This window comes from Mycteria americana, chromosome 20 (genome assembly GCF_035582795.1).
Source record: "Mycteria americana isolate JAX WOST 10 ecotype Jacksonville Zoo and Gardens chromosome 20, USCA_MyAme_1.0, whole genome shotgun sequence".
In the NCBI taxonomy this organism is placed as follows: Eukaryota; Metazoa; Chordata; class Aves; order Ciconiiformes; family Ciconiidae; genus Mycteria; species Mycteria americana.
Genome location: NC_134384.1, coordinates 2,746,761 through 2,770,759, shown reverse-complemented (window position 1 = coordinate 2,770,759; position 23,999 = coordinate 2,746,761). Strand labels below are relative to the sequence as shown.

Genomic DNA, 23,999 nt, shown 5'->3' with positions numbered 1-23,999 from the left:
ATGCCCCGCAAGCCTCCTCTCTCCCCTGACCCAAAATTTGCACTAGAAGAAAAATCCAGACCCAAAATGTATCCTCCGGCTCAGAGCTGCTGGCCTCGCCAGAGGAAAGGCTGGAGCATGGCCCATGGGACGGCGCAAGACCCCGGAGCCCCCACCCCATCCTCCTGCTGCCAGACCACAGGAGCATTTCCGACACATATATATAAATAAAAATGAAATATTTAATTTCCTTTTTTTAAAAAAAGAATCCCTGACAAAGTGCTTTACTGAGGATCCTCACCAGTGAGGTGGGAGGTGGAAGGGTGTTTGACAGGGGGTGTGCATGAGAGCAGGGGAAACTGAGGCACGGAACGGTTACATCTGCAGCGGCTGACCCCGGGAGGGGGCCCGTCTGCTCTCAGACCTGTGCCGTGGCCACCAGCCCCACTCCTCCCCCAGGACAGCCCGTACGCACCGTGAGCACCGTGAGTGCCGCGGGGCCACCGGTCCACGAACTGGGAAGGGTCACCCGCGGGGCCAAGGTCATGGTCTCTGGCAAGGCATCAGGAGCACTGCCTGCTCCCTGGCACCGTCACCGCAGGGGGATCGCCCGCTCGGGTGTCACATGGCAGCAGATGGAGGGGGACAGGGCCACCGCGACGTAGTGGCGATTCGGGAGGCTGCTGGTTTGGGAGAGCAGCTCCGGAGACGTGGGAAGCGGCAAGTCCCGGGATGTGCGGCCAGCTGGCCCTGGCGTGTCCAGCGGTGGCCGTCCTGTGTCCTTGGCCAACCTCTGCGGCCGGGCTGGGGCAGGAGGAGATCATGGACCTCCCGGGCAGGGCTCCAGCCTTGGGCATCGTGGGGTGCTCGGCTGGGCCATGCTCTCGCAGGACAGCCCGGAGCGTGGCAGCGTGCCCGGGGTCAGCAGCAGCTCTTCTTGGGCTTGTCATTGGGAGTGAGTTTGATGGAGTCGGTTAAATAACTCTCAAAAATCCCTTTATACTGGAAAAAAAAGAGAAGAGAAAGGGTGAGTAGCGTTAGCTCAGAGTCAGCCTGAGCGGACCAAAGGACTGGGGAGCGCAGGTTCAGTCCCGATTCGTGATTAAAGACAAAATCCAGGGAAAAGCCACCCGGAGTGAGGCCACCCCACTTGCTTGGCGTGGGGACACGAAGGTCCCCGTGGGATGGCCACTAGAGGACAGTGCTGGCGCGCTGTGCGGTGCTACGTGCCCCGTTCCCGTCAGCACGGGCAAAGAGAAATAGCAATTCTTATTCTTTTCTAACTTGTTTTAGATCTATTTTAAGAAATCAAACACCGATGCGTTTCTCTTCCCTGGGGCTGTCCTACGTGTTATAAACAGAAGATATTCTGCATCAGAAGGTGGGCTGTGGGGGTCTGTCGCATCAGCTCCGGGGGAGCGGCTGAGTCCGGCTCCCACCCGAATCCCTGCTGCGGGCACAGGCTGGGTGCGGGAGCGATGCTCACCGTTGTTAACGCCTGCTTCGCGAGGGTCTCGAAAGCTTCGGCAACGTTGATGTTGTTCTTGGCGCTGACTTCAAAATAGGGGATGTCTTTCTCCTTGCACCAGGCTGAGGCAATCTCCTTGGGTACCTGCGGGAAAGGCGGATGGAGTCACAACGCTGCCCTGCCCAGGGCTGCTGGAGAGTTGGCAGAGGGGACCCTCCTCACCCATCCAGGCACTGCTGGGTGAGGGCAGGGTGCTGGCAGCGCAGGCAGCTATCTGAGATGCTTCATTCCTGCTGCCTTCAGTGGGGACAATCTCTCCTGCGAAGGGCAGCGGAGGAATGCTGCTTTATGCCCTCCGAGAGGCATGGGGGAGGCGGCAGCACTGGGTGCCCAGCAGCTCCTCGCCCGGGAGCCCTGGTTTTCATGTGAGCATCGGAAGCAGGCTGGTTCTGCCGGTGAAGGATCAGCGCTCGTAAGCTGTTGGGGCACTAAGGCGTCCCAATCTACGCACCCCGCTCTCTCTCCTCCGCCCTTACCTGCCGATCACAGATGTCTATTTTGTTGCCCAGCACCACCATGGGGAAATCTTGCTCCCTTGGAATGACCTTCTCCAGGAAGTCATCTCTCCAGTTGTCCAGGGACTCAAAGGACTCCCTGTCCGTCACGTCAAAGGCCAGCATGCAGCCGTCCGAGCCTTTGTAGAAGGTTGACACCATGGACCGGAATCGCTCCTGTCCCCCTGTGTCCCAGATCTAGGGCAGAGAAGGGCACGGGCACAGACACATGACACAAGCGGCACGGGTGTTTGCAGCCCTGTGCTCTGTTAAGCTCAGGGATCCAGCTTCAGGGAGTGCTGAGCCCCCCAAAACTCATGTGGGATTTCAGTACAGTTCATGGATGCCTAGAGCTGCTGAAAATCAAGCCCTGCAAATCCAGCCCTGCACCTCGTGACACCAGTGGGCATTTGGGGACAGCAGGACGTGGTGGGATACACTTGCCCACGGGGTCGGGGCCGGCACCCCAGGCAGTCCCAGACCCACTCACCTGCAGTTTCAGGGGGGTGTTGTCCACCGCGAGGACTTTGGTCAGGATGCTGGCGCCCAGCGTGGTGCGGTAGTCTTCGTAAAATGTCTTGTGCACGTACTGGTGCAGGAGGGAGGTTTTGCCCACGCTGGTGGGAGGGAAGGGACGCGGGTGAGGATTTGCACTGCCAAGCCGGGCTCAGGGGGTCGGTCGCAGCAAGGACGGGGGCTGTGCACCCACAGGCTCCCGGGCCAGCACACGCGTGGGGCTTCCCTCCCATCGCCGGCACTGCTCCTTACCCCAGAGCTCCTATGATAATTATCTTCAGATCCACCTTCTTGCTGGCGTCCATGGATGGGCCCTGCGGGACGAGAGGGGGTCACACGGCTGCGGGGATGGGACTGGCTCCCGGCGAGCCCCGCAGCGCTGGCGGAGGTGTGGGAGCAGCCGCTGCTCCCCACAGCCTCTCCCCACTCCCCCTGGCCGTCCCAGGGCCCCAGACACCGCCGTGTCCGCACTGTGCCAGCACCGTGTCCGTGCCGTGCCAGCACCCTGCCGCGCTTGCGTCCTGGTGGTGGTGGGGGGGGGGGCAGAAACCCCTGTGCCGAGCCCGGCCCACGTCACCGCCCGGGACCAGCTCCCGAGGTGCCGGTGCACGTCCAGACACGCCACCGTGCCAAATCATCGCCATTAAAAGCAGCTGTGAGCAACTTCCCTGCCTCTCCCTCTTCCTCTAAAGTGCAGTCCCTCCCCCTAAACCTGGCACACACCGGGGGTCCTGGGGAAAATGACATTTATTAAAGAAGACCACGGCCGGCTGGGCTTTTCCTGGGTGCCTGAAGCACAGCGCAGGGATGCCGCCCAGCCCAGGAGCACCCCGAAATGCTCCCCACAGGCTGCATCCCCACCATGTCCTGGTGTCCCCAGTGCTCTGTGCCTGGCCATCCCGAGGCAGGAGCCCTGAGCACCTCCAGCAAACCCCCTCCCCGGGCCGGGACGAGCATCCTCCGGCGGTCTCAGCAGCCCCGTCCGCTGAGACAGCGTCAGGCACGGCGCCGGCCAAGGCGCAGATGGAAACACTTACCGACAGCCTCATCTCTGCATTTTTCCCCAATGCGTTGGCCAGCTCTGTGCCCTTCCCCCTTGGCACATCGCCCCTGCCAGGGCGGCTCTCGGCCGTGGGGTCCAGGCTCTCCCGCACCCCCTCTGCCACCCCAGCCCGGCCGCGGGCAGCATCCTTGGCACAGACAGAGCATCGTGTCTCAGCACGCACAAACTTTCCAGTCTCTTTGCCAGCGCCGGACAGATTTCTCAGAAGCCAGGCGGTTTTAAACTCAAAATGGAGTTTCCCAACCTTTTTGCCTGCTGGCTGTTGCTCCAGGGCTCCCCGGCTCAGCTGCAGTCTCGGCCGCAGCCCCGGGGGCAGGAGGGGCCGGAGGGCAGTGCACTCACCTGCCGGGGCATCCGTCTGCTGGGCGGCCAAGGCTCTCGGCTCCGTTCCAGCCAGCGTCTTGGGGAGGGAAGAGGCGAGAGAGGAGGATCCAGGAAAGGGCGGCCGTCCCCGGCGCTGATTCCCGCTTGCCTGCCGCCCGGGGAAGGCGGCTGTGGGGCCCCGGGCCGTGACATCAGCAGAAAGGGGCCGAGATCCTGCCGGAGCCGGCGGAGGAGCCGCGGGCGGGTGCTGGGATGTCACAGCGTTTTCCTCGGCTCCGGGGCTCTGCTGGGCGCTCCCCAGCTTGAGGTCTGACAGGGGAAAGAGAACAAGGTCCCCTCGTCCGCTGGGGTTTGGGATTGACTTTTGGCTCTTCTCTTGCTCAGGGTCCCCCGGTACCCTTTACCCACCTCCCCGGGACCCCTTATCTGCGTTTCTGCCAGGGGATTATTTAGGGCTGAGAACAAAACCCCGGCGGGGATATCAGCAGCATCCCTGGAGCCCGCGGGAGCCACCCCGGACTTTGCTCAGGCGGCTCCGATAGCGAGGGATGGGATAAGCGGCTTCGGCAGCCAGGGACAGCGGGGGGACGGTGGCAGGTGAGGTGGGGCTGGGGGCTCAGTCCCGCAGAGAGGGGGGAGCAGATGGGCAGGGTCCCTTTGAGGGGCTGCGGGCTCTGTGTGGCTTCGTCTCCTTTTGCAGGCAGGAGGAGAGGGGCAGGGTGGGAAGCAGGAGCATTTGCAGCCCCTCGGTACCCTGTGCCGCATCCCTACAACCCCCGGTCCTTAGGGGCTCCCACCCAGCACCCACGGCCAGAGCCAGCATCCCGTAGGCACCCCAAAAGGGGGGACCATGTCAGGATGGGAGCCCCAGTAACCAGAGCTGGTGGGATGTCCTGGAGGAGGATGTGTTCATCCGGCAAGTGGGATTTTGGGGATCTCAGCTGCCACCATGGAGCAACCGAGGAAGCCTCTGGCCATCTCTCTGAGCATCAGGCTGGTGCCGCGGCTCTTTGGCATGGGAAAACCTGCTTGGCCCTGGCTGCAAAGGCAGAGCTGAGCTCCCCAGCATGCACGTGCAGGTCCTGAGCTTTTGCCAAGCATTCGATAGGGTTTGGGGCTTGCACCGGGAGCGGGGTGTGACCCCATCTGTCAACCCTCCTGGCTCCCTCACCCTGAACAACAGCCGCCGGTGGCGTGGGGTCCCTCCGAGGCCGCCGGCTTTTGCTTTGCCACCGGCTGCCCTCATTTTTGCAGAATTTTTTTTTCCTGTAGACATCCCTTATGGGATCTCAAGGAAGATCGCTGCACTCAGCAGGACAAACCTTCCTCCTCCTCCTTCCCAGGTGTAATTTTGGGACCTGTCTGGCCAGAAAAATCTGTTTTTTCCCCCCACGGGGCAAGCACAGGGAGGAGCTGGGATGAGGCAGGAGAAGCACCTGAGCCAGTTCTCACCGGCGGTGGGTAAAAGGCTGTTTCCCCGCAGCAGGTCTCTCCTAATCCCTGTTTTCAACCTATTTTCATCGTGCTGCTTCACCTTTGCCCTTGCAGCGAGACTTCGTTGTCCAACCTCCCCCTCGACTACTTCTGCCCTCATTCCTCTCTGCGTGTCCCTCCAAGCCTGGTGAGATGGACATTGCTCACCCGGTCAGATGATCGATGCCTCTCCGCACCGGTGGAGATGGGGTTTGCAGTTGCGTTGCTACAGCTGATGCCTGCAGCCACTTCTGCTTTCGGGCAGGAGGGGCCTTACCCATTAGGGCACCCAGCCCGGGCTCAGCGCCGGCTCTAGCTTTTGTTTGATTTCACAAGAAAAGGGATTTTCCCAAAGCTCCTGCTCTCCTTACCGCTCCTGGCGTGAGCTTCGCCCCCGATGAAGGCAGTGGGAGCGGTGGTGTAGAGGGGGTGATGGCCAAGACGTTGCTCAGCAGCTCCTGCAACCACAGCTACAATCCTGTCCCGATTGCTTCGCCAAGTCAGCAATTCTGAGGACAAAAGCGTGTGTTTTGTGCCCTGTGACTATGAGGAAGATCTTGCAGCTAGGAGATGATGAAACACAGACTGAGGACTGCCACGTCCAGAGGAAAGGCTCGTGTGGACAAGGAGAGGATGGGCTGTTCCCTGCGGCGAGGCTCGCAGGGCAGTGAGAGCGAGGGAAGGGGAAGAAAGCAAAAGGCGCCCAAATGACTAAACTGTTCCCTACGGCTGTTCGGCCACCTCTGATCCCCGGGGGACAGAGGGAGCCCGGTTGCTCCCTATCGGGATGCTCGGTGTTCGCTGGAGCAACGTCCCCTGAGCATCCGCTGTGCGTGGCGAGGAGGGCTGGAGCGGACCCCCCGAGACCGTCCGAGAGGACGTGGGATGCTCTGGGATCCCAAGAGCACACGGTACCGGAGCAGCCCTGCTCGAGTCCAGGCCGGGCCACCTCTCGCTGCCGGCCGGTGTTCGGGGACACCAGGTGGTCCCTTGTCGTGCTGGGGAAGCTGGATGCTCCCCCAGTGCCTACGGCTGCACTGATGGGCTGGTGCCCAGCAGCACCTCGGTGTGCTAAGAGTTAAGCTGGAAGAGGGAGGGGAGACCTTTGTCCAGCTGCCCCCACGCCTTATCTGCGCAGTGCCTGGGGAAAGCACGGCTGAGGTGAAGTCAATACGGGAACCGGTTACAGAAACCATATGTTGGTCAGTGGCACAATCAATGTTTCTAAGGCGGATATGTTCTTCTATTGCAAACGACAAGGCTGAGCCGCAAAGTTTACAACCAGATCTGAATTTTCCAGCGCTCTCAGACCCAACCCTGAAGGCTGCTCCAGTCTGGCAAAGAGGGGACCCTGGCACCTCGACGCCAGCCTGCTGCAGGGCGTTGCTTCAGTGTCGGCCAGGAAAACTGAGCAAAAGGCACAGATAAAAATAACCCTTCTCTGTGCTTCCCTTTCTCACTACCTTCCATGCGTGTCTCGGGATGCATCATGCATGAGCCGCGATTGCTCATGCTTTCTCCCGCATCCCTTGCGCTGTCAGCGAGTCACATGCGCTGCAGTGATTCACGGGGAGCCCCGTGGCCAGCAGCCCCCCGCAGCCCCCAGCCCCCACCGCCCTCCGAGCCAGCCCGGCCCGTGGCCGCTGGCTGCAGAGCTCGGCGGCTGGTTTGCCCCCTCTCGCTTTGCGCACCCACCAACCCCCTCGTCTTTGCAAGTGCCCCAGGGATCAAAGCAAAATTCAGTGGAAATCACCAGTTGTTCCAGGAGTTTTGTGGCACAGAAAGAGCCCCAGGGTCTCTCTGGTCTCACGGTCACCTTCTTGTTTATCGGCGCCAGCTCAGCCTGCTGAAGCGACGCATTTTCCCGGTGAACTCGCTGCTCCCCCGGCCCCTGCCCTGCCCCTGCCCGCAGCCGTCGCCTCGGGCTCGGCAGGGAGCTCGGGGATGCCCAGAGAGCCGCATCTCGGGACTTTCTGCTCTACGTGGGCAAAGTGTCCTCTTCTGCCGGTGTGGAAATCCCAGCTGAGGACCACAGAGGCCGACCTTTCAGATCCACCGCTGCCCGGGGCCAGCGGCACCTCCTGCACCACCAAGGCTCCCTCCAAAGCGGGGAGGCTCCGGTAGCACCGAGCATGCAGCCCCGGCAGTGCCGTGGGTGCACCGGGGCTTTTAGCTCGCCGGGGAGGAGGGCAGGGGCCAGGGAAGGAGGATTTAACCCTCCAGTGCATCCCAGCTGAGATCTGCAGGGTTGCTGCTGTGCTAATCACAACACGAGCATGGCAGGTTTTGTTTTACTAAAGCTTTTATTGACACATTTTTAAAAAAAGAGAAACTGCGAAGCAGATCACAGAGCTGCTCAAGACATTTTTTTATTTATTATTAAATGGCTTCCTGGCGTGGACCGAACTTCTGCTGGGCTCTTCAGCTGCGGTCCCTGGGTGTCTTCATCACCTCCGGGGACACTGATGCAGTGGTGAAATCCCCTGCCCTGCCCGAGGGCACCAGCCCGGTGGCTCCGTTCCCCTCCTGCCCCATAGGATGCCGCAGCCCTAAGGGACAGAAGGAGCCAACCCCACCCTGTTATTTCCACGGTCAAAGACTGAGTAAAACTGACGGATGAAAACGTCACCCAAAATCCAGAGGGGTCCAGCGGGAGGGGCGATGTCCATCCCCTGGAAGCCGCTGGTGCAGAAGGCCATGCCATCGCTGTACTCCTGGGGAAGGAGAAGCGCAAAGCTGGGGACGAACCCGAGAGCCTCGTGCACATGGAAACACGCAGGAATGGTGACCGCGGGTCCCGTGCACGAAGCAGTGGGCTCGTCACCCACCGGGACACGCGGCTTAGCTCCCGGTGTGGCTCAGGGCCACCTCTGTCTCCAGAGCCACTTTTCCAACCCAGCGGATGGGAACTGGGGGCGGCGGCACCGGCGGAGCCGCGGCCGTACCATGAGGGTGTAGGCCTGGGCGCTGATCGTGTAGGGGAGCCCGTTGATGGTGAAGGTCACGTCGGGCATCACGTTGAGGTTGCTGCACTCCACGGCATACTGCGAAAGAGCCGGGCTGCTCAGCGGTGCTGCTCCACGGGACGTCCCTCCTGGCAGCGTGGGGGGCCAGGGCTTTGCCCCCGCCTCTCCCCACCCTCGCTCTCACCTCTCCGTCCACAGGCGTGGCACCAATATTGTTTTGCAATTCTTTTATATCCTTGGTGGGACCTGTGATGAGTGACGTCCCGGTGTCCACGATGGCCTGGCAGCCGTTCATGCAGAAAGCCATTGTCCCACCCAGCTGGATGCTGGATGAGGAGGAAAGAGAGAAGGACCAGAGGGGCTCGCCCTGCTCCCCTGTCCCGGTCTAACCCTTCCCTCCCTGCCCAGCACCACTCACTTGTCCACCTGGATCTGCCAGTACCCTTGCTGGGTGACCGGCACCCAGTTCAGGGTCCCCGTGAAGCGAGAGGGATCAAAGCCACCAAAGAGCAGCTCTCCTCCCAGGGAGGATTCGGGGTTCCTGGAGGGAAGAGGAGGAGATGTGAGGGATTTTCTCTCTTTTACATCACATTTTAAACGGCTGGATTTATACCCACTCTCTTCCCACAAACGCTTAGGGTCATTGCTTTATTCCTGTAAGGCCTCAGGTCTGTGATGCTTGGCGTGCTACCAAAAAAACCTTTACTATCTCGGTAAAACATCCTTATTTTAGCAGCCTCCCCCCTAAAAGCAATGCTTGAGTTTAAGCAACAGCCTGGAGCAAAGCTGCGTCCATACGTGCTCATGTAGACAGAGAATATGGGCAGCTCCACCAGATTTTGTGCCATCATGTTGTCGAAGACGGGGGTGACGCCGTCCACGGCCAGTGAGGGGTAAGCCAGCCCCAGGATCCCGTCAAACTCGGCGTCCAGGAATGCTTTTCCTGGCTCGCTGATGCTCTCTGCAAACTGCTGGTTTCTCACGGTGAGGCCCTCGACCTGCGGGGAGGAGGAGGAGGAGGCTCGACGGTGATGCCGAGTCTGTAGGCAAGTCCCAGGCACGTCGTCCAGAGCAGGAGAAACCAAAGATGACTCACGACTACTTGGTCAGATCCGATGACCCCCGTCAAACTGCCGGTCCCGTACTGGATGGAGAAGGAGGTCCCTATTGCCTGGTACGTGCTGGACTGTGACGGCTGAAACTTGGCATGCTCAGCTGGGGAAGGAGATGGGAGCTATCACCAGAAATGCTATTTATCTGCGCGGCCATGGATGCCAGGAGCCCCTGCCATGGCCGGCAGCAGCGACCGGCCTCAGACCAGACTGACGGGGCAACGTGGCATCGCCGAAATGCCTGCGACACAGGCACGCTGCCGAGGGAAAGAGCTGCTCGTGAGACAACAGGGCATGCTGGTGTTTCGAGGAGGGATACAACTTACCCCATTTCAATCTGCCTGAAGGGTGTGAGGTTCGTTAAGGGGAGCGGGATTAGCTCGTGCAATATTTTTACGAGACCTGAAGATTGGCGCTGCTGTTCCTGTTTTACAGACAGAAGCAGCCCCACGGGCACTGCTGTATCCGGCTATTTTTCCTCAATTCCCCTCGGGCTCTGTTGGAAGCATCTGACAAGCCCTGGGGCTGCTCAGAGATGCTCCGTGTCCTGGGGCAGCAGGGCTGGACTCGCTGGGGCCGGCTCATCGCTGACAGCCCCAACGAGCCCGGTGCTTGTCACCCTCTGAGCCCCCGGGCAACCGGCCAGGAGCCACGCCGTGGTCTCTGTGCCTGCCTTGTTCCTGCCACCCAGCCCCTTGCTGACAAGCTATATTATTATGTGCTATCATCTTTGCTTGTTTGTTTAAAGGCCCTCCCATAAGAATGGCCTAAAGAGCACGTCCGATACCTCCCGCGGGCTGATGGCGCTGGGTGCTGGTGGTGCGATCGCCGCCTGCGCCTGAGCAAACAAACCCGCCGAGGGTCCCCCCGCTCGCCCCCCGGATTTCTGTTATCTGCGGGTGCCTTGGAGGGCTCAGCTGGGTGGGGAGGTCCCCCCAAGGTCCCTGGGCTGTGTGTGCTGGTGACCCCACAGCCTCCCTGGGGCCACCCTGGGGGTGTCACCCAGGGTCCCACTGCAGCCAGCCGGGACGGGGACAGCCGGTCGAGGAGCCCCTACTCACCGCAGGCTTTGCTGACGCAGTAGATGGACGGCACCCAGAGGTTGGAGGAGCCTGTGTCGAATACCACGGTGAAGTTCTGGGGGGGGGTCCCGATGGAGATCTGCCCGAAATATTCCATCTAGCAAAGAACAGAGCTGTTAGCCGTTGGCATGCCAAGAAATCCCGGCAAAGGGGTGTCTGCAGAGAACTGATGGGGTTCGGTGCAGGGGATGGCTGGCACCGGGCCAGTGTTTGATCTGTCACGGCCGCATCGTGCCAGGTGAAATATAGGAGCCAAATATTTAAGGAACAACAAAGCAAGGCAAGAACAAAAGGCAGGACGGTGGGTGTGGGCTCCATCCTCTTCCTGCTAGATTCAGGGAGAAGGCCGGGCCCCGAGGGAACCCTCATCAGTGGGCTGCAAACAGTGGCAGGGGCTTTGGGGACAGGACCCTCACGCTGCCGGGGAAGGGGAAGAGCCTGGGGAACACCCTCCACCTCTGGCCGTGGGTCCTTTGTGGCGGGGTCTTCTCGGATGCGTGTGACACGTGTTGGTTTTGGAGGAAATCTGTCTTCCTGCCCTGTGCCTGAGAGCGCTGCGGGCTCGGGGAGCGCAGCAGGCAGCGCCTGCCGTGAATGCGGTCCCTTGTCCCCTCTCGTCATCACATTCCCGGGGAACAAAGGACCAGGCAGGAGCGGGCAGGCAGTGAGCCCTGGCAGGCTGCGGCACTGGCTGCAGGCAGGCTCCATTAGCAGGGCTGGCCTTTATGGGCAGCATTTGGGCATTGGGGACCGCTTATGCAAAATAATGTGCTTTCGGGATGTCTGCGGCACGCTGCTGGGACTCGGTACCCCCAGCCCTTGGTTCTGCCAGACTTACGTCCAGGTAGCTGATGAGAGGCTCGTTGGCCTCCGTGAAGGCAGTGCAGTCCTCGCTGTACTGGACCATGTCCAGCTTGTGGGCTTTCCAGAAGTGGGAGAGCTGCCCACGGTCCCGCAGCAACTTCCGCAGGGAGCGGTGCCGCGTCAGAGGCACCCTGGGGGAGCAAGGGTCCCGGTCACTCGCCCAGGGCCACGGATGCCACGATGTCCTGCAGCCCCCATGGCCGCCCTGAGGGTCCCAGTGCCACCAGCGTGCAGGTCCAGAGCGCGCTTCCCTGCGTCCCCCGCTGCCATGCTTTCTAGCCAAGGCACAGCGAAACGGGGGACTCGGTCTCTTTTAGGAGGCAGCAAACCAAGGGCAGAGCTGGCAGGAGAGCCTGCACTCCGCAGCAGTGGCCTGCTCGCAGCAATGGGTTGGGCAGGAGCTCAACACGACTGATGGAAAAGGACCCTCAGGCTGGGAGAGGGGACTTCATGCCCGTATTTTCTGCTCTGGATGTTTGCACAGCCCTCGGCTGCAGCTGGCAGCTCATCCTGCAGATCTCGCCGCAGCCCACTGCCGCCGGCGGGGTCTGCCCAGAGGGATGGAGATGGCCACGGAGCCGATGGTCCAATGGGAGCAAACCGGCAAAGCCTCGCGCGGTCCCCGCCTGGTCCCCACGCTCCCGTGCAGCCACAGAGTGTCTGTGCCAGGGGAGCTCGGCTCTGCCTGCTCATCGCTCGGCGCTGGCAGAACCCTGGGAACGAAGCCCCTCCGAGAGCCCAGGGAGCTGGGGTGCACCCTGGGGACCCCCTTACCTTTTCAAGCCACTGGCCAGGGAGAGGCAGAGCATGGCGAGGAGGAGGAGGCGTTTCATATCGGCAGCTCGGCGGCAGCGCTGGCCTCGGCCGGGATCTGCGGGTGCGGGCAGCGCCGCGGCGTTGTTCTTATACCAACAGGTACACCCTCGCCCCGGCGCACCAGCACCCACGATAACGCCCCTTTCAATGTCAACATGGGGCTTTGGCTGTGGCAATGAATCACTGGCCACGTCCCAGGCGAGGCAGAGCGAGTGTATCGGGGTCAAGTTTGTCTTTGTGGGCGAGGGGCTGGCAGCAGCAGAGCAGGACGGCACATGGGGACCTGCCGGGCGCTGGCCACAGCGTTGTGTCGGCCACTTTTGGGGGCGGTGAAGGTCCCGCAGCAGGATCAGAATGGGGTCTCCATCCCAGCACCAGCCCCTTATCCACTGGAAACCACACGGCCCAGCTGAGCTGGTGGAAAATCCCCCCCAAATGCATCGGGGGAGCGTTTCCCCTTTCCTTTGCCCCACAGCCGCCCCCGGGGACCTGCCCGCGGCCGTGGGGTGCCCCACACCCCGAGGGCTGCGGGGAGGGGTGCAGGAAAGGGATGCGTTCGTAGCATCGGGCAGCTGCTGAACAAACTTTAAAAGGCAAAGACTAATTAGCAGTGATGAACTGCTCAGGAATCTACAACTTTCCCTTTGCAATGGCAGTCAGTGTCATCAAAGCACGGTCTGGAAGAAGCGCCTTGCATGGCAGACAGTTACATGTTGCCTTACAGCCACTAATGGGCTCTTCCCCAGCGGCTGATTTTTGTTTAACACAGGATGGCCGTCTCATTAAGCCTCTGTGAATGCAAATGAAAAATGCTAATGAACAAATAAAGCCTTCAGATATGAGCGGGGGGAGGCGAGGATTCTCTCGCTGCCACCATCTCTCAGACACGCGGCTTGTGGGTTTTTTCCATGTTTAGGGCGCTACAGTAACTGGTCACGGGCACCACAACGGGAGGTGTTCTACCCAGTGAGCACCGTGCATGTAATTAACGGGGTTTCTACCCTTAGCACGGTGCTAATCAATTTTCCATTTATCTCAGTTAGTCCATTTTATCTAATTAAAGTCCTCGCCCCCGGAAATTAAAGTCCTCGCCTGTGAGGCACAGGTACCGGCGGGGCCGTCAGCCCAACGCAGCCACCTGAAACCCTGCGAAAGAGCCGGCTTGTGTCTCCTCTTGCGGGGTCTCGCCTCTGCATCCCCGGGAGCTGCTGCCGGGCTCCTCCTCCCCGTGCCTTCGCGGGGAGCTTAGGCTTCAAAAATCGCATCAAAGGTTTCTTTGGCGCGAGCGTGGAGACGCGGAGCATCGCAGAGTCCGCCTTGATGGCAGATGCAGCCCTTTTTTCCAAGTCAAGCGCAAATTCCCTGCATTTCCCCGTGCCCAGGTTGGTGGCTGCAGTATTTTTTACTGAGTAGCTTTTATACAAAGTTGTTATTATCTATTTCCCTTTTAAGATGCAGTTGAATGTACCGGCTTCCCTTCTCGTCCTAATCATATATTCATAGAAGGGATTTAAAAAAAACCAACTTCCTAAAACAAAACCCACTGCAGCAAGTGCCAGATCAGCTGAAAGCAGCGAGTCGAATGTTATGGACATGGTTTATAACCTGAAAATCCTGTGAGAAAATCCAGCCTGAAGGGTCATTGGGCTTCTGAGATAAACGTGAGTATGAGCTGTAGCCCAGACAAGCCGAATACTTTAAGCGAAATAGTTTATTTAGTGGAAAAAAATCCCCAATTGGATCACAATAATCTGCAAACTCGTGACAGTAGATTCAGCGTTAGAATATGAAGATTTAAAGAAATAAAGAGGCCAAACCTTTCATTTAGAAATTTTTGAAGTTAAGCAAATCTAGTTCTACTTTTATTTAGTTGTTTTAAAAGTAATTTTAAAACCCAGTCTCTTAAAGGCAAATCGAAAGTTTATTTCAAGTCTAACAAAATGGTTTTTTTTCTCTTTCTTTTGGGAGCCGATGCAAGGCTCGGCTATATTTGTCCAGAAATTTGGGAGAAAAGGCTTTGCTTCATGCGCACGTTCAGCTGTTTCTCAATGTTTGAAGCACACGGCATGCGCAGACGTGGGAGCTGCTCCATTTTCAATGCAGGGTGCCCCTCGCCTGGGCAGGGATCAGCCACGGCGCTGCCCGTCCCTGCCTGCCGCTGCCCGTCCCTGCCTGCCGCTGCCCGTCTGCCTGCGCCCGGGGTGCCGGTGCTGCCTGGACGGCACCTCCTGGTGAGCCGGAGAGAGCCCGGAGCGACCGAGCAAAACATGCGGAATTCTCTATCAGGCTGGGGGCCTTTGGATGCGTCTTGTTAATAACACAGTAGAAAAAGCGCTTACGTTCAGTAGAAATGTAATGAAACGTGACTGCCAGCTACCGGAACATCCCGGCTCTTAGAAATAATATATGGCCTATGTATAGTCCTGTATTACTTCCAGGCAGTAGCTGTCATAAAGCATATCTTACCCCGTCCAGCTTTACATACTTGCCCTCAGAAGCGTTGAAAATAGGTTATGACCTTGTGCAGAAAACATGCCTCGTGCCAGCTCAACGTACGGCGCTTCACTCATTTTAAGAAACCTGCTCTCAGGCTAAAAATACGTTATCTGTGTTCTTTTTTTGTATTTCCTTTAGTTTAGCCACTTCCACGATTAGCTCTGATTCAAATCACACCCAAGTAGCATTTTCTGAAAAGCCTTTTTTCTGTTATCAAATACTTTTTCCACCTGTTAATCTGTTTATACATCACCGAGCACTTGAAAGAGTGAAACCCTGCAATAGCAAACACTCACTTAAAAAAAAAAAATAAATAAAAACAAGCAAGCTGCAGTTAAATATTTACCTGTGGCACAGAAGCTGTGGGGAAAGCAGGACTAAAATCCCCCTGTGACAGAGCTGATGGACGGCGTGGTCCCCGCAGACCCAGGGGATGGGGGGAAATGTGGGCAGCGCCTGACCCACGGCGGGGACCCGGCGGGGACCCCAGCTTGTGCTGCAGCTCCTGGGGACGAACCCCGACAGCGCCTGGCAGCTGAGGGTACGTGGAGTTTCTCAGGAGCCCGTCTTCTCTTTGCCTTTAGAAAGGCCGGGGGGATTCACTGAGATGCGAGGTTGTTATTTCCCCGGGAGAGGATCGCTACGGGAGCGTGGGGGTGACGGAGATGTTTAAATGCCAGCGGGCACCGACCCCGGGAGTCAGGGACCCCTCGCTCCCTGCCCATCTCCTGCCGGGGAAGAAGCACAAGAGGGGTCAGGCTGCTGCAGGGCATCTCCAGCACCAAAACGCTGTCTCAGCGTGAGAGCTGCAAAATCGGTTCCTGCGGAGCCGTGGCCCAGCGCTCCCCAAATCTGCTGCGAACCGATGAGAGCGGATCCACCAGTGTGCCGTTTGCGCCCCGCTGTTATTAAGCGATACCGCAAGTTACTACCGACCAGAAAATTCTTCCAGAAAATGGGCAGGTGGAGACCCATTCACCCCCAGCAGACACCAGGCCATGCCAGGCTCGGGGACCATGTCCCTTACGATTTTAAATGTTTTACCCTACAGAAGACTTTTACTTGGAAGCACCCAGAGCACTTTTTGGGTGGCAACTGAGTTGCTCAGGGCTGAGCCAGCTCCACTGCTGCTGGGCAGCGCGCTCTGCCCTCGGAGACCTCTTTGCTCCACCAAAGCTCAGCTGCATTTTAGCACAAAGCTGCTGGAAGATGGAGCAAGAGGGAGAACTGCCTGGGAGGATGCAGCGTCCCCAACCCCAGAGCAGAAGTGGCTGCAGAACAGCAGAGAAACACCCAAATATATTTAAATGAGCCAGTTGACAGAGGGGAAGCGTCATGGAACCTCGTGTGGGCTCGTTCCTGCCATCACCATCGGAGTAGACTGAGACCGCATCCGGCACCGAGCTGGCGAGCGCTTCTGCACTGCTGGACCCCTGGGGCTGCACGGCCACCAAAAATGCTGCCGAAACGTTCTTAATTCCTGCTCCCTCCGAGGCCCCGGCTGCCCCAGTCCTGCGCAAAAGGGAAGGTGCGGAAAGCTCTGCTCCCCCAGGTAAAACGCTGCTCGATATTGCACGCCACCGGCCGTTGCACGCGATGCCTCGGAAAGCAGAGGGGGCATCAGGACGAGAGCTGGGTTTGGTGTCCACGCCCGAGGGATGCCTGCAGGCGTGCATCGCGGCCAGCCTGAGCTTTAGCCCTAACTTGGGGCAGCAAGGCCTGACTCAAATGGGATTAAAATAATCTGAGGCATTCCCGTGATTTTGCTTACGTTTAGGTCGAGCGGAGACGTCTTGGATTCACTACTGAGTAACCAGCCGCGTAGGAGCTCTTTACAAGCCTTGATTTCAATAGGGCATCTTGCTTGAGAAAGGGTTAATATCCTGGGGGCTGGAGGGAGGGAGGCTCACAGCAAGTTACCTGATACACCAAAAAAGTACATGTGCTGCCAGCATCTTACTAGCTGTTATCTTCAATACAGATTATTTCAATACGCATATGCATATCACCTCTTCGATCTCGCCATACCCCATCTCAGCAAAGAAGCTGCCTGCTACTGATATTTGGATTTGGGTCTTATTTTGCAATTTCCTTTTGAACAGCTCATTTTTCAGATTGTTATCTGCTGCAGCAGCATCTCCTGCCCCACAATAGGAAATGAGCCATTTAAGAATGACAGCCATTTGAGAAGGATATCTGGGGACAGATCAGTTCAATAAGGGAGGGGGAAAATTCCAGCAAGAAAGGGACTTTTAGCTTGGCAGTTGCCAAACTGTTTGGGTAAGTAAGTGGAATTTTGCAGGAGATTGGTGAGGCTATCGGAAAAGCTTTTGATGAATTACTCCTAGAAATGTGTCGTAGAAGAAATTATAGAATCTGATCCATAGGATGGATAATGCCTTTGCTCTAACTATCAACCTATCTATCAGCCTATCAATCATATTATTATGGCTCCTTTGATCATCGTATCGAAGCTTTAGCTGAAGATAACCTCCCTGTTAGCCATTTATAAACAGTAAGTATATAGGCATCGAGTGAAAATTTAAAGTGCTTTTTTGCAAGTGAAAGCTCACCAAATGCATGCCCCTGATTGCCGTCCTTGATTATAAATCTCTTGAATATTATGGCCAAAAGTCCCAAGCCAGGGGGCCCAGTTCAGGCATATATGTTTTCTAATTATGTGCCTTAAGTCCCCTTAACTTCAACAGGATTTAAGCGCTCACCTAAAATTAAATCCGAGGTGTTTCAAACGCAGAGGTGTTGGAGGGCCCCTGACCTTTCTGGGTGGATCTTGACCATGCAAGAGGCCAACACCAAACCCATGGCCTTCTTTTGGTTACTTTCTTCTGGGGTTTTTTTGTTTTTTTTTCCGGATTATAGTTATCAAATATTTTTTGTGGATTTAAAAAAAAAAAAAAAAAAAGAAACACAAGAGCGAATTAAAGCAAGAAGAATAAATTTCAGTTCTTGTTACTATCAGCACTGCGGTGGAGCCCAGAAGCTCCAGTCAAGTATCAGATATGACCGAGGCGGCAGTGTATAAAACCGTTAAGCTCACTGATAACGGCAGGGAGAGTCTGTGGCTGTGTAAGGGGCGCGTACGAGAAGGAATCGCACGTACAGTAAGAGCCTCGCGCAGAGGGAAGGCTGGGTACCTTTATTTTACGTCCGCAATGTCAAGCCACTGCTTTCAAGTGGTGAGCCTGATCTTCAGTTGATGCGGAGCAGCGGGAAGCTCAATGGGACCATTTTGGTTCATTGCCACCAGGGCTAGCTGCCTCTCTCTGTTCCCCCCCCCCCCGCCCCGAGACCTCCAGCGCTTCACCGGGCATCTCGCCGACCGCCGAGACACCTCGCAGGGAGGATGAGCACTTGCGAGTGGTGAGTACAACGCCGCGGGCTGGAGCCGCAGGTGGCCCTTCGCAGCCCTCCTGCAGTGAGGGAGATGCTCTGAGACGGAAGGATGACCGCTGCCACGGGGCACCTTTCTGCTCGGTTTCTCCGTCCGCGCTTGGCCGGGCTCTGCGGGGATGATGTGGGAGCAGCGGGCGAGCGCGGGGATGCTGCAGCCCCCGTCGCTGGCGACGGCGCGCCTGCTTTTTGCTGCGCCGGGGACAATGACGGGTTGTCCCGGGATGGCCGCCTTTGGCAGACACACAGGCGCGAGGCTCAGAAAGGGCTTGCGATGGTGGCGGGAGCCATATTGGTAACTTCTCTCTTCCAGCAAGCGCTCCCCCCCCCCCCGCTGGCAATGAGGGTTTTGAAAACCCTTCTTAAGATGGGCACCCAAAAACGAAGTGCAAGGAGCACTAGTCATTTTTGAAAATGAAGCCCGCAATTTTTGGGCACGTTGCCTTAAAGACGGAAAGCAAAATGACAAACTGTACCAGCAAAACTTGCTCTGAAACATGCTTTGAAGCGATGGCAGCCAAACAGTACCTGAAAGATTTAAAATAATTGGGTTTTTTCTTTCACTTAGGCAAAATATTTTTCTCTTGTTCAGGTGGGTGCTTGTTGCCATCTCAGCTGTCACCTTGGTCCTGTATGCTCTCCTCCTGCTGACACTTTACATCATGCTCAGCAGGAAAATAGGTAATTTACTGTCTTGTCGGCTTTACCTGTTGCGTTCCTCGTTCCCACTCGCAGTCGTCCAGTGCAGAGAGTGCAAGTCATTTGCCCAAAGCTTAAACACCCCCCGGTTTGTAAAGCACAACCAAGTCCTTGTTCTGGGTCTGGTTCTCCCTCCCGCTCCGGGCAGCGACCGGCGCAGTTGCGGAGCCCACGGAGGGCAAGGGCGGGAGCTGGGCCCCCCCCAGGGACCCGCCGGACCCCCGGCTGGGCCGGGCACCGGCGTGGGCCGGGAACGGGTCGGGGCAGGGATCGTCCACCAGCGTCGCTGCGCCGTGCCCGGGGGCCAGGCTGCGGCGGGGGAGGCCGCCCCGACAGCCGCTGTGCGAGCAGCTGGAAGTGGCGTGGGCAGTACCGGGCAGGGTTATACAGCCTTTTGTTGTTCGAAACCATTTTCTGTTATTGCTCTTGTTAGTAAAGTTAGTAAAATACCATCAGAATCCATTTGAAAAATATTAATTCTTATACAGCCTTTTGTTGTTCAAAACCATTTTCTGTTATTGCTCTTGTTAGTAAAGTTAGTAAAATACCGTCAGAATCCATTTGCAAAATATTAATTCAGATGAAGCTACAATTTCCAGCAGGAAAATCTTTCACGCAAAACTGCTGCCCACGTTTGTACATAAACGAGCCCTGCTTGGCCCCGTGGGTCAAACTAATTTCGAAGTTGCACGGGAAGAGGCCCTGAGGGCGTGATTTAACACTGGAATCTTTCATCACGGGAGAACGGGGCACGCACTTAATCATCTCAGCAACTGAACTGATAGATACTTGCCCGCTCCAATACATAACGGTAATTACTGCCGTGCCAGCGGCTTGCGCTGAACTGGCTTTGCTGCGGGCAGTGCTGGGGCTCGGGGCTCGGGGGGGTCCGTGCGGCATGGTGCGTGGGGGTGCATCGGACACAGCCGGCGTCTCGGGCTGGAGCAGGGAGCTAACTCGCCTCTCAGTTGCAGCCAGCCATTCCTGCGGCAAGCCGGCGAGCAGCAGCCCTGCAGCGCAGCCCCAGCAGTGTCCGACCTCTTCGGCGGGAGGGGAAGGGGTGCAAAGGCCAACCTACGTGGGTAAGGGGGGATCCTGCAGCAAGGGGGGTTTGTCCTGGCACGTGAATATAAGCGCACGGCGTTGCATTTGTGCAATACTCTCCTCCTTAACCAGCTGTGAAGGCCCTCGCCTGCTGGCCTGGGGGTGGAAGAGGGAGCGAGCGGCCGGGCCAAGGGCAGGCGCGACAGCCCCTCGCAATTCCAGTCGCCTCCTGACTCCTCCGGGCTTTCCCTGCCCAGTTCCCCACGGGCAGGGGGATGAAGAGGGGAGGGATCACACCGATGCTTTTTGGATTTTCAATTTTCACTCTCGAGTGCATTTGCTTTTTCTCCCTGATTATTTTTTTCCTTTAACCCCCCCCCCCCCCCCCCCAAGTAGCGATGGAGGTGGTAATGTTTCCTGTTTTTAAGGGAGCAGCGACACGTCTTCAGAGACCTCGGAGGACTCGGACAGCAGCCCTTCCTGCCCACAGGTACGTCCACGGGCCGACAGCCTTTGCCAAAAGCAACCACAGCCGCCGCAGCGGAGGTGCCGGTGCCGTGTCTGCACGGCTCCTGCCCGGCTCGAGACTCACAGGGCAGCAACGGGGAGGGCAAATGCATCGAACCGTCTCGAAATACCGGCAGCGAGGCTGGGGCGATGGCTGTCACCTGCCGTACGCAACGTCCCCCATTTAGAGGGAAGCATCCCTGGGCACGGCCCGAGCACCTTGAACGGCTGCGCGCCTTCGTGCGGGTGCAAGGGCAAAGCCACCCCGGGTGGATGCTGGTGCCTGACCTGGGGTTCGTGTCTGCTTCTCCAGGGCCCTTGCTCAGAAGAAAACCTCAACTACACGTCCCTGGTCTTCCCGGGAAAAGGCCGCGCGCCCAGCTCCGTCGGGGACTACGAGAACATGAAGACTGGGGCGGACTACGTCAACGTGGACCCAAAGAAGAGGAAAGCAGATTTCTGGACCTGCTCCAGCCCCGTGGCATCCAAGTCCATCGAGTACACCGAGGTGAAGCTGTGACTCCCGGGAGGCTGCTGGCGGGGATTCGGGTCAGACGGCCACCGGGACGGGGAGATGCCCGAAGCCCTCGCAGCCGTGCGACCAGGGCTTTCCCTTCCCCTCGCCTCGCTCAGCGCCTGGCACAGGCTGACGCCTGCCAGCTTTTATTCCTTGTAACACTCTAACCCGCCGATACAATTTGCTTGGTATTTTACTTAAATGCACCACTGTTCCTGAAGGCTGCTGAGCGTGGGACGGCGCAGGGAGGCTGAAACGTGCTCTCCGGTTTTATGTGATGGCCCTTTTTTTGTTTCATGAAAGCAAATGAAACATCCCCCCCTGCCCCTCAAAATGGGATGTAGTTTGGGGAGGGAAATGCAGTGGTCTTCAAAATATCCACCCAAACTGGCTGGCATCTCCTCTGAGCGATGCTTTCTTTGCTGATCGCTGTCATAAAATACTTTTAAATACAGTTCCTCCACCGGCTTTGCCCGCGCTGCCCGGCAAGCCCTGATTCATCGCCCTCCCCTGCACCCCGTTTCCTCTGATGCTCAAAATCGTTCCAAGTCCCCGTTGCCCTCAGAGCTGTCGCTGGGGCTGGGGTGGCCGCACGGGTGGCTTGACCCCCCCCCGGCCACGCATCAGGGGGATGCCAGGGCCAGGGAAGGACGGTGGCCATGCCGGGGAGTTTCCTCCCCCCGCTGAAGGCCGTAGTCATCAGCCCAGCTGGCAAACGGCCCAGGGCTTCCCAGGGATTTATATCCCCCCTCCTCAGCTGGAGGATCTGGGCTGGCTGCTGGTCCCTCTGGGCTGTGAGGGGCACAGGTCTGGACCACAGGTCTCCATGGGAGCGTCGGCAAGTCAAATCCTTCCGTGTCTTGTGGGGAGGGATGCTATTCCCTGTCTCACACCTTTTGCTTTTCCTGCTTTGTCCCTGTACCGAACGCCGTGGGTGCAGGAGTTGGCCTCTCCCCAGCCAAGTGGTGCCTGCACCCAGCAGAGCTTCGGAGGGGGGTCGGTGCCCTCGTTGGGGCACATGCCACTGTCCCCCCCGTGGTCTGACACCACGTTTCACGTTTTCCTTAGGTATTGGTTTAATTCCCAGGGGACTCGGAGTACAGCACTGTAATTTTCTCTAAGAAAACTGAGTTGGGGGCTCTCTAGCTTGCAGAGATAAGCTTGGAATTGTGAACGGAATATGCTGGGAAGGCTGTTATCTTCTCAGAGGTGCTACTTCCCCTGCTTGTCAGTGATTACATTTGTCAGGTCACCTTCATGCTCCCAGGGTCTCGGAGAGCCGCTGCCCGGCCAGCCCTGCCTGCGGCTGGGGCTCGCTGTCCTTGCTCTGCTGCGGCAAATCGCTGCTGCGAAGGGGGACCGGTTCCCTCCCATCACTCTGCATTTTGTCACCTATGATTTTTCAAGAAATAAACTTTCAAAGTGCTGGGGAAGGGGAACCATGCAATAGCTGGGAGCTCTGTTAGGCTGCTGGAGCTGCTGCCTCCTGGTACAGCCCCCCTTTCTCAGGGATGGAGCTGCCCCGAGTGCATTTTAAATCGGCTCAGCAGCGATGTGCTTTAATGAAAGGTTGTGAGATGATTGATTCGGTATTGATCCTGGGGAGGACTCTGAGGTCGGGCACTTCTGGTTTTATGACCTTGGTGTGCAGATCTGGCCCAATTTGAAGGGCACATGAAGGAAAATGGTCAAAAAACCCCAAACAATCTCTGGGAAACGTTGCTAAAGGCCAGGAGAGTTGGGTTTATGGAATTGGAGATGAGGTCAAAACCAGCTAGTGGGAGTTTCTGGAAAAACTGATTCAAATGCTTGGTGATTAAAAAGTGAAAATTTAAGATTTCAAAATACTTTAATCTTAATGTCTTATTTTTACAGATTTAGCCTGTGATAATAGAGAGAATAACACACCTTGCTTGGAGGGAATTCAGTACCTCGCTCTCTGGGGCACTTGTGCATCCTCCATCAGCAGCTTTTGAGCTCGACTCCCAGAGCAAGTGGATGGTCTTGCCTGCCTCGCTCATGCTTTTTTCTTAAACAAAACAGCTTCTGGGAGACCCACAACACCCAGGGAGCAGGGCAGGGACTGCAAGGCCATGGCTCGTTCCTGGCTGCCGGCCACCCTTCCTCTGTGCTCCCAAGCGCCCTGAAGCCATCTCGGAGCCCTGGGCGGTTTCGGCACTCTGATCTCTGCTAAATAAGACAAAAGCAGCATCAATTTGCGAGCAGCTCTTTAATGGGATGCAGCAGCTGTTGAACAGCACGGAGCAGCCCTGCACAGCGGCTGGGGGCTGCGAGTAAACCTGATGGAAAGTGCCGGGGCACGGAGGAAGGCAGGATCTGCCCGGGCAAGCTGGAGCTGGGCCAGGGCTCCTCCGAGCAGCTCTTTGGTGTCAGCGCTGCATTTCGGACGCTTGCGCCAGCGCAGTGCAATGCCGCTGTGCGGCAGCAGGACAGCTGTGCACAACAGGAGGGGACGTTTCTGCCCCGTGGCTTTTGCTGCAGCCCTGTCCCTGTCCCCGGGGAGGTGGGCAGGGGGTCCGGCTCCAGAGCTGGCTGTCAGCAGAAGGCAATGCTACGCAGCGCAGGAGGGAGCGTGCTGTGCCCCAGGGCGTGGGAAAGCTGTGTCTGCATTTGCTGCTCTGCCAGCAAAGCCCTGAGGATGGGAGATGAGTAACTTGCTTGCAGGGAGCTCTCGAGCAGATGTAGCCACGTTGCCTCTTGCTGTGCTCAGGCTGCTTTGCTGGCATCCGTTAAACACCCAACGCTCGAGTCCCTCCAGGACGACACCCTGGTGCAGCAACCCCCGGCCGATACCTGGGTTGTGAGGCATTCCTGGAGGAGAGCAGCCAGGCCCTGAGAGGCTTCCTAACGTACAAGGGAGGTGGATGCTGTGGTCGGGCAATGGCTGATGGGGCTCTGTCCATCTTCCCCGCTGCACGCAGCAGATGCAGCGTGCACAGTAGCAAGCACACAAGGACAAGACGGACAGTGAGGCTTTCTGGGTTAAGCACCCAGCTTTCTGCAAAATGAGATGCTGCCAGGTGGGGAGAGACACCTCTGCAGTGACAATGTTCATGGTGTCACATCTGGTGGCAGCTGTCCTCAGTG

At 57.7% G+C, this 23,999-nt stretch overlaps 3 protein-coding genes across 6 annotated transcripts; 1 reads left to right on the top strand and 2 right to left on the bottom strand.

Annotated features, from left to right (window-relative positions):
- Positions 1-212: 212 nt before the first annotated feature.
- On the bottom strand, positions 213-5,913 carry RAB7B (RAB7B, member RAS oncogene family). Of its 4 annotated transcripts, none has more exons than XM_075521746.1 (7): positions 5,749-5,913; positions 3,923-4,248; positions 2,770-2,831; positions 2,492-2,618; positions 1,984-2,199; positions 1,466-1,591; positions 214-981 (listed from the first exon to the last, which is right to left on the bottom strand). In XM_075521746.1, exons 2-7 carry the CDS (start codon positions 4,094-4,096, stop codon positions 901-903), a joined length of 786 nt encoding a protein of 261 aa, XP_075377861.1. In that variant the 5' UTR covers positions 4,097-4,248; positions 5,749-5,913; the 3' UTR covers positions 214-900. The 4 variants fall into 4 exon arrangements, with proteins under 4 accessions (XP_075377863.1, XP_075377862.1, XP_075377861.1 ...); XM_075521745.1 differs by having other exon boundaries at positions 3,923-4,205; XM_075521748.1 differs by lacking the exon at positions 5,749-5,913 and having other exon boundaries at positions 213-981; positions 3,825-4,240.
- A 2,013-nt stretch (positions 5,914-7,926) lies between these two features.
- Positions 7,927-10,634, bottom strand: CTSE (cathepsin E). The gene is made up of 7 exons (XM_075521744.1): positions 10,517-10,634; positions 9,440-9,558; positions 9,142-9,341; positions 8,762-8,884; positions 8,528-8,669; positions 8,323-8,421; positions 7,927-8,091 (listed from the first exon to the last, which is right to left on the bottom strand). The coding sequence occupies exons 1-7, from the start codon at positions 10,632-10,634 to the stop codon at positions 7,927-7,929; spliced, it is 966 nt and encodes a 321-aa protein (XP_075377859.1).
- A 7,255-nt stretch (positions 10,635-17,889) lies between these two features.
- On the top strand, positions 17,890-21,133 carry RHEX (regulator of hemoglobinization and erythroid cell expansion). Its single transcript, XM_075521845.1, has 5 exons — positions 17,890-18,094; positions 18,717-18,805; positions 19,792-19,905; positions 20,296-20,357; positions 20,688-21,133. The coding sequence occupies exons 1-5, from the start codon at positions 18,078-18,080 to the stop codon at positions 20,892-20,894; spliced, it is 489 nt and encodes a 162-aa protein (XP_075377960.1). The 5' UTR covers positions 17,890-18,077; the 3' UTR covers positions 20,895-21,133.
- The last annotated feature ends 2,866 nt before the right edge of the window (positions 21,134-23,999 follow it).

What these genes read in the sequence shown, in the direction of transcription:
- CTSE (XM_075521744.1), bottom strand. Translation starts at nt 10,634, where the DNA reads ATGGAATATTTCGGGCAGATCTCCATCGGGACCCCCCCCCAGAACTTC. An exon ending in CTGCGTCAGCAAAGCCTGCG is followed by an intron (nt 9,559 to 10,516) that starts GTGAGTAGGGGC and finishes CTCCTTCCCCAG; the next exon opens with CTGAGCATGCCAAGTTTCAG. An exon ending in CCCAGGCCTACACCCTCATG is followed by an intron (nt 8,092 to 8,322) that starts GTACGGCCGCGG and finishes CTCCTTCCCCAG; the next exon opens with GAGTACAGCGATGGCATGGC.
- RHEX (XM_075521845.1), top strand. An exon ending in CATGCTCAGCAGGAAAATAG is followed by an intron (nt 18,806 to 19,791) that starts GTAATTTACTGT and finishes CTCGCCTCTCAG; the next exon opens with TTGCAGCCAGCCATTCCTGC. An exon ending in GCAGCCCTTCCTGCCCACAG is followed by an intron (nt 20,358 to 20,687) that starts GTACGTCCACGG and finishes CTGCTTCTCCAG; the next exon opens with GGCCCTTGCTCAGAAGAAAA.
- RAB7B (XM_075521746.1), bottom strand. Translation starts at nt 4,096, where the DNA reads ATGTCACGGCCCGGGGCCCCACAGCCGCCTTCCCCGGGCGGCAGGCAA. An exon ending in ATTATCATAGGAGCTCTGGG is followed by an intron (nt 2,619 to 2,769) that starts GTAAGGAGCAGT and finishes CCCTCCCACCAG; the next exon opens with CGTGGGCAAAACCTCCCTCC. An exon ending in ACACCCCCCTGAAACTGCAG is followed by an intron (nt 2,200 to 2,491) that starts GTGAGTGGGTCT and finishes TCTCTGCCCTAG; the next exon opens with ATCTGGGACACAGGGGGACA.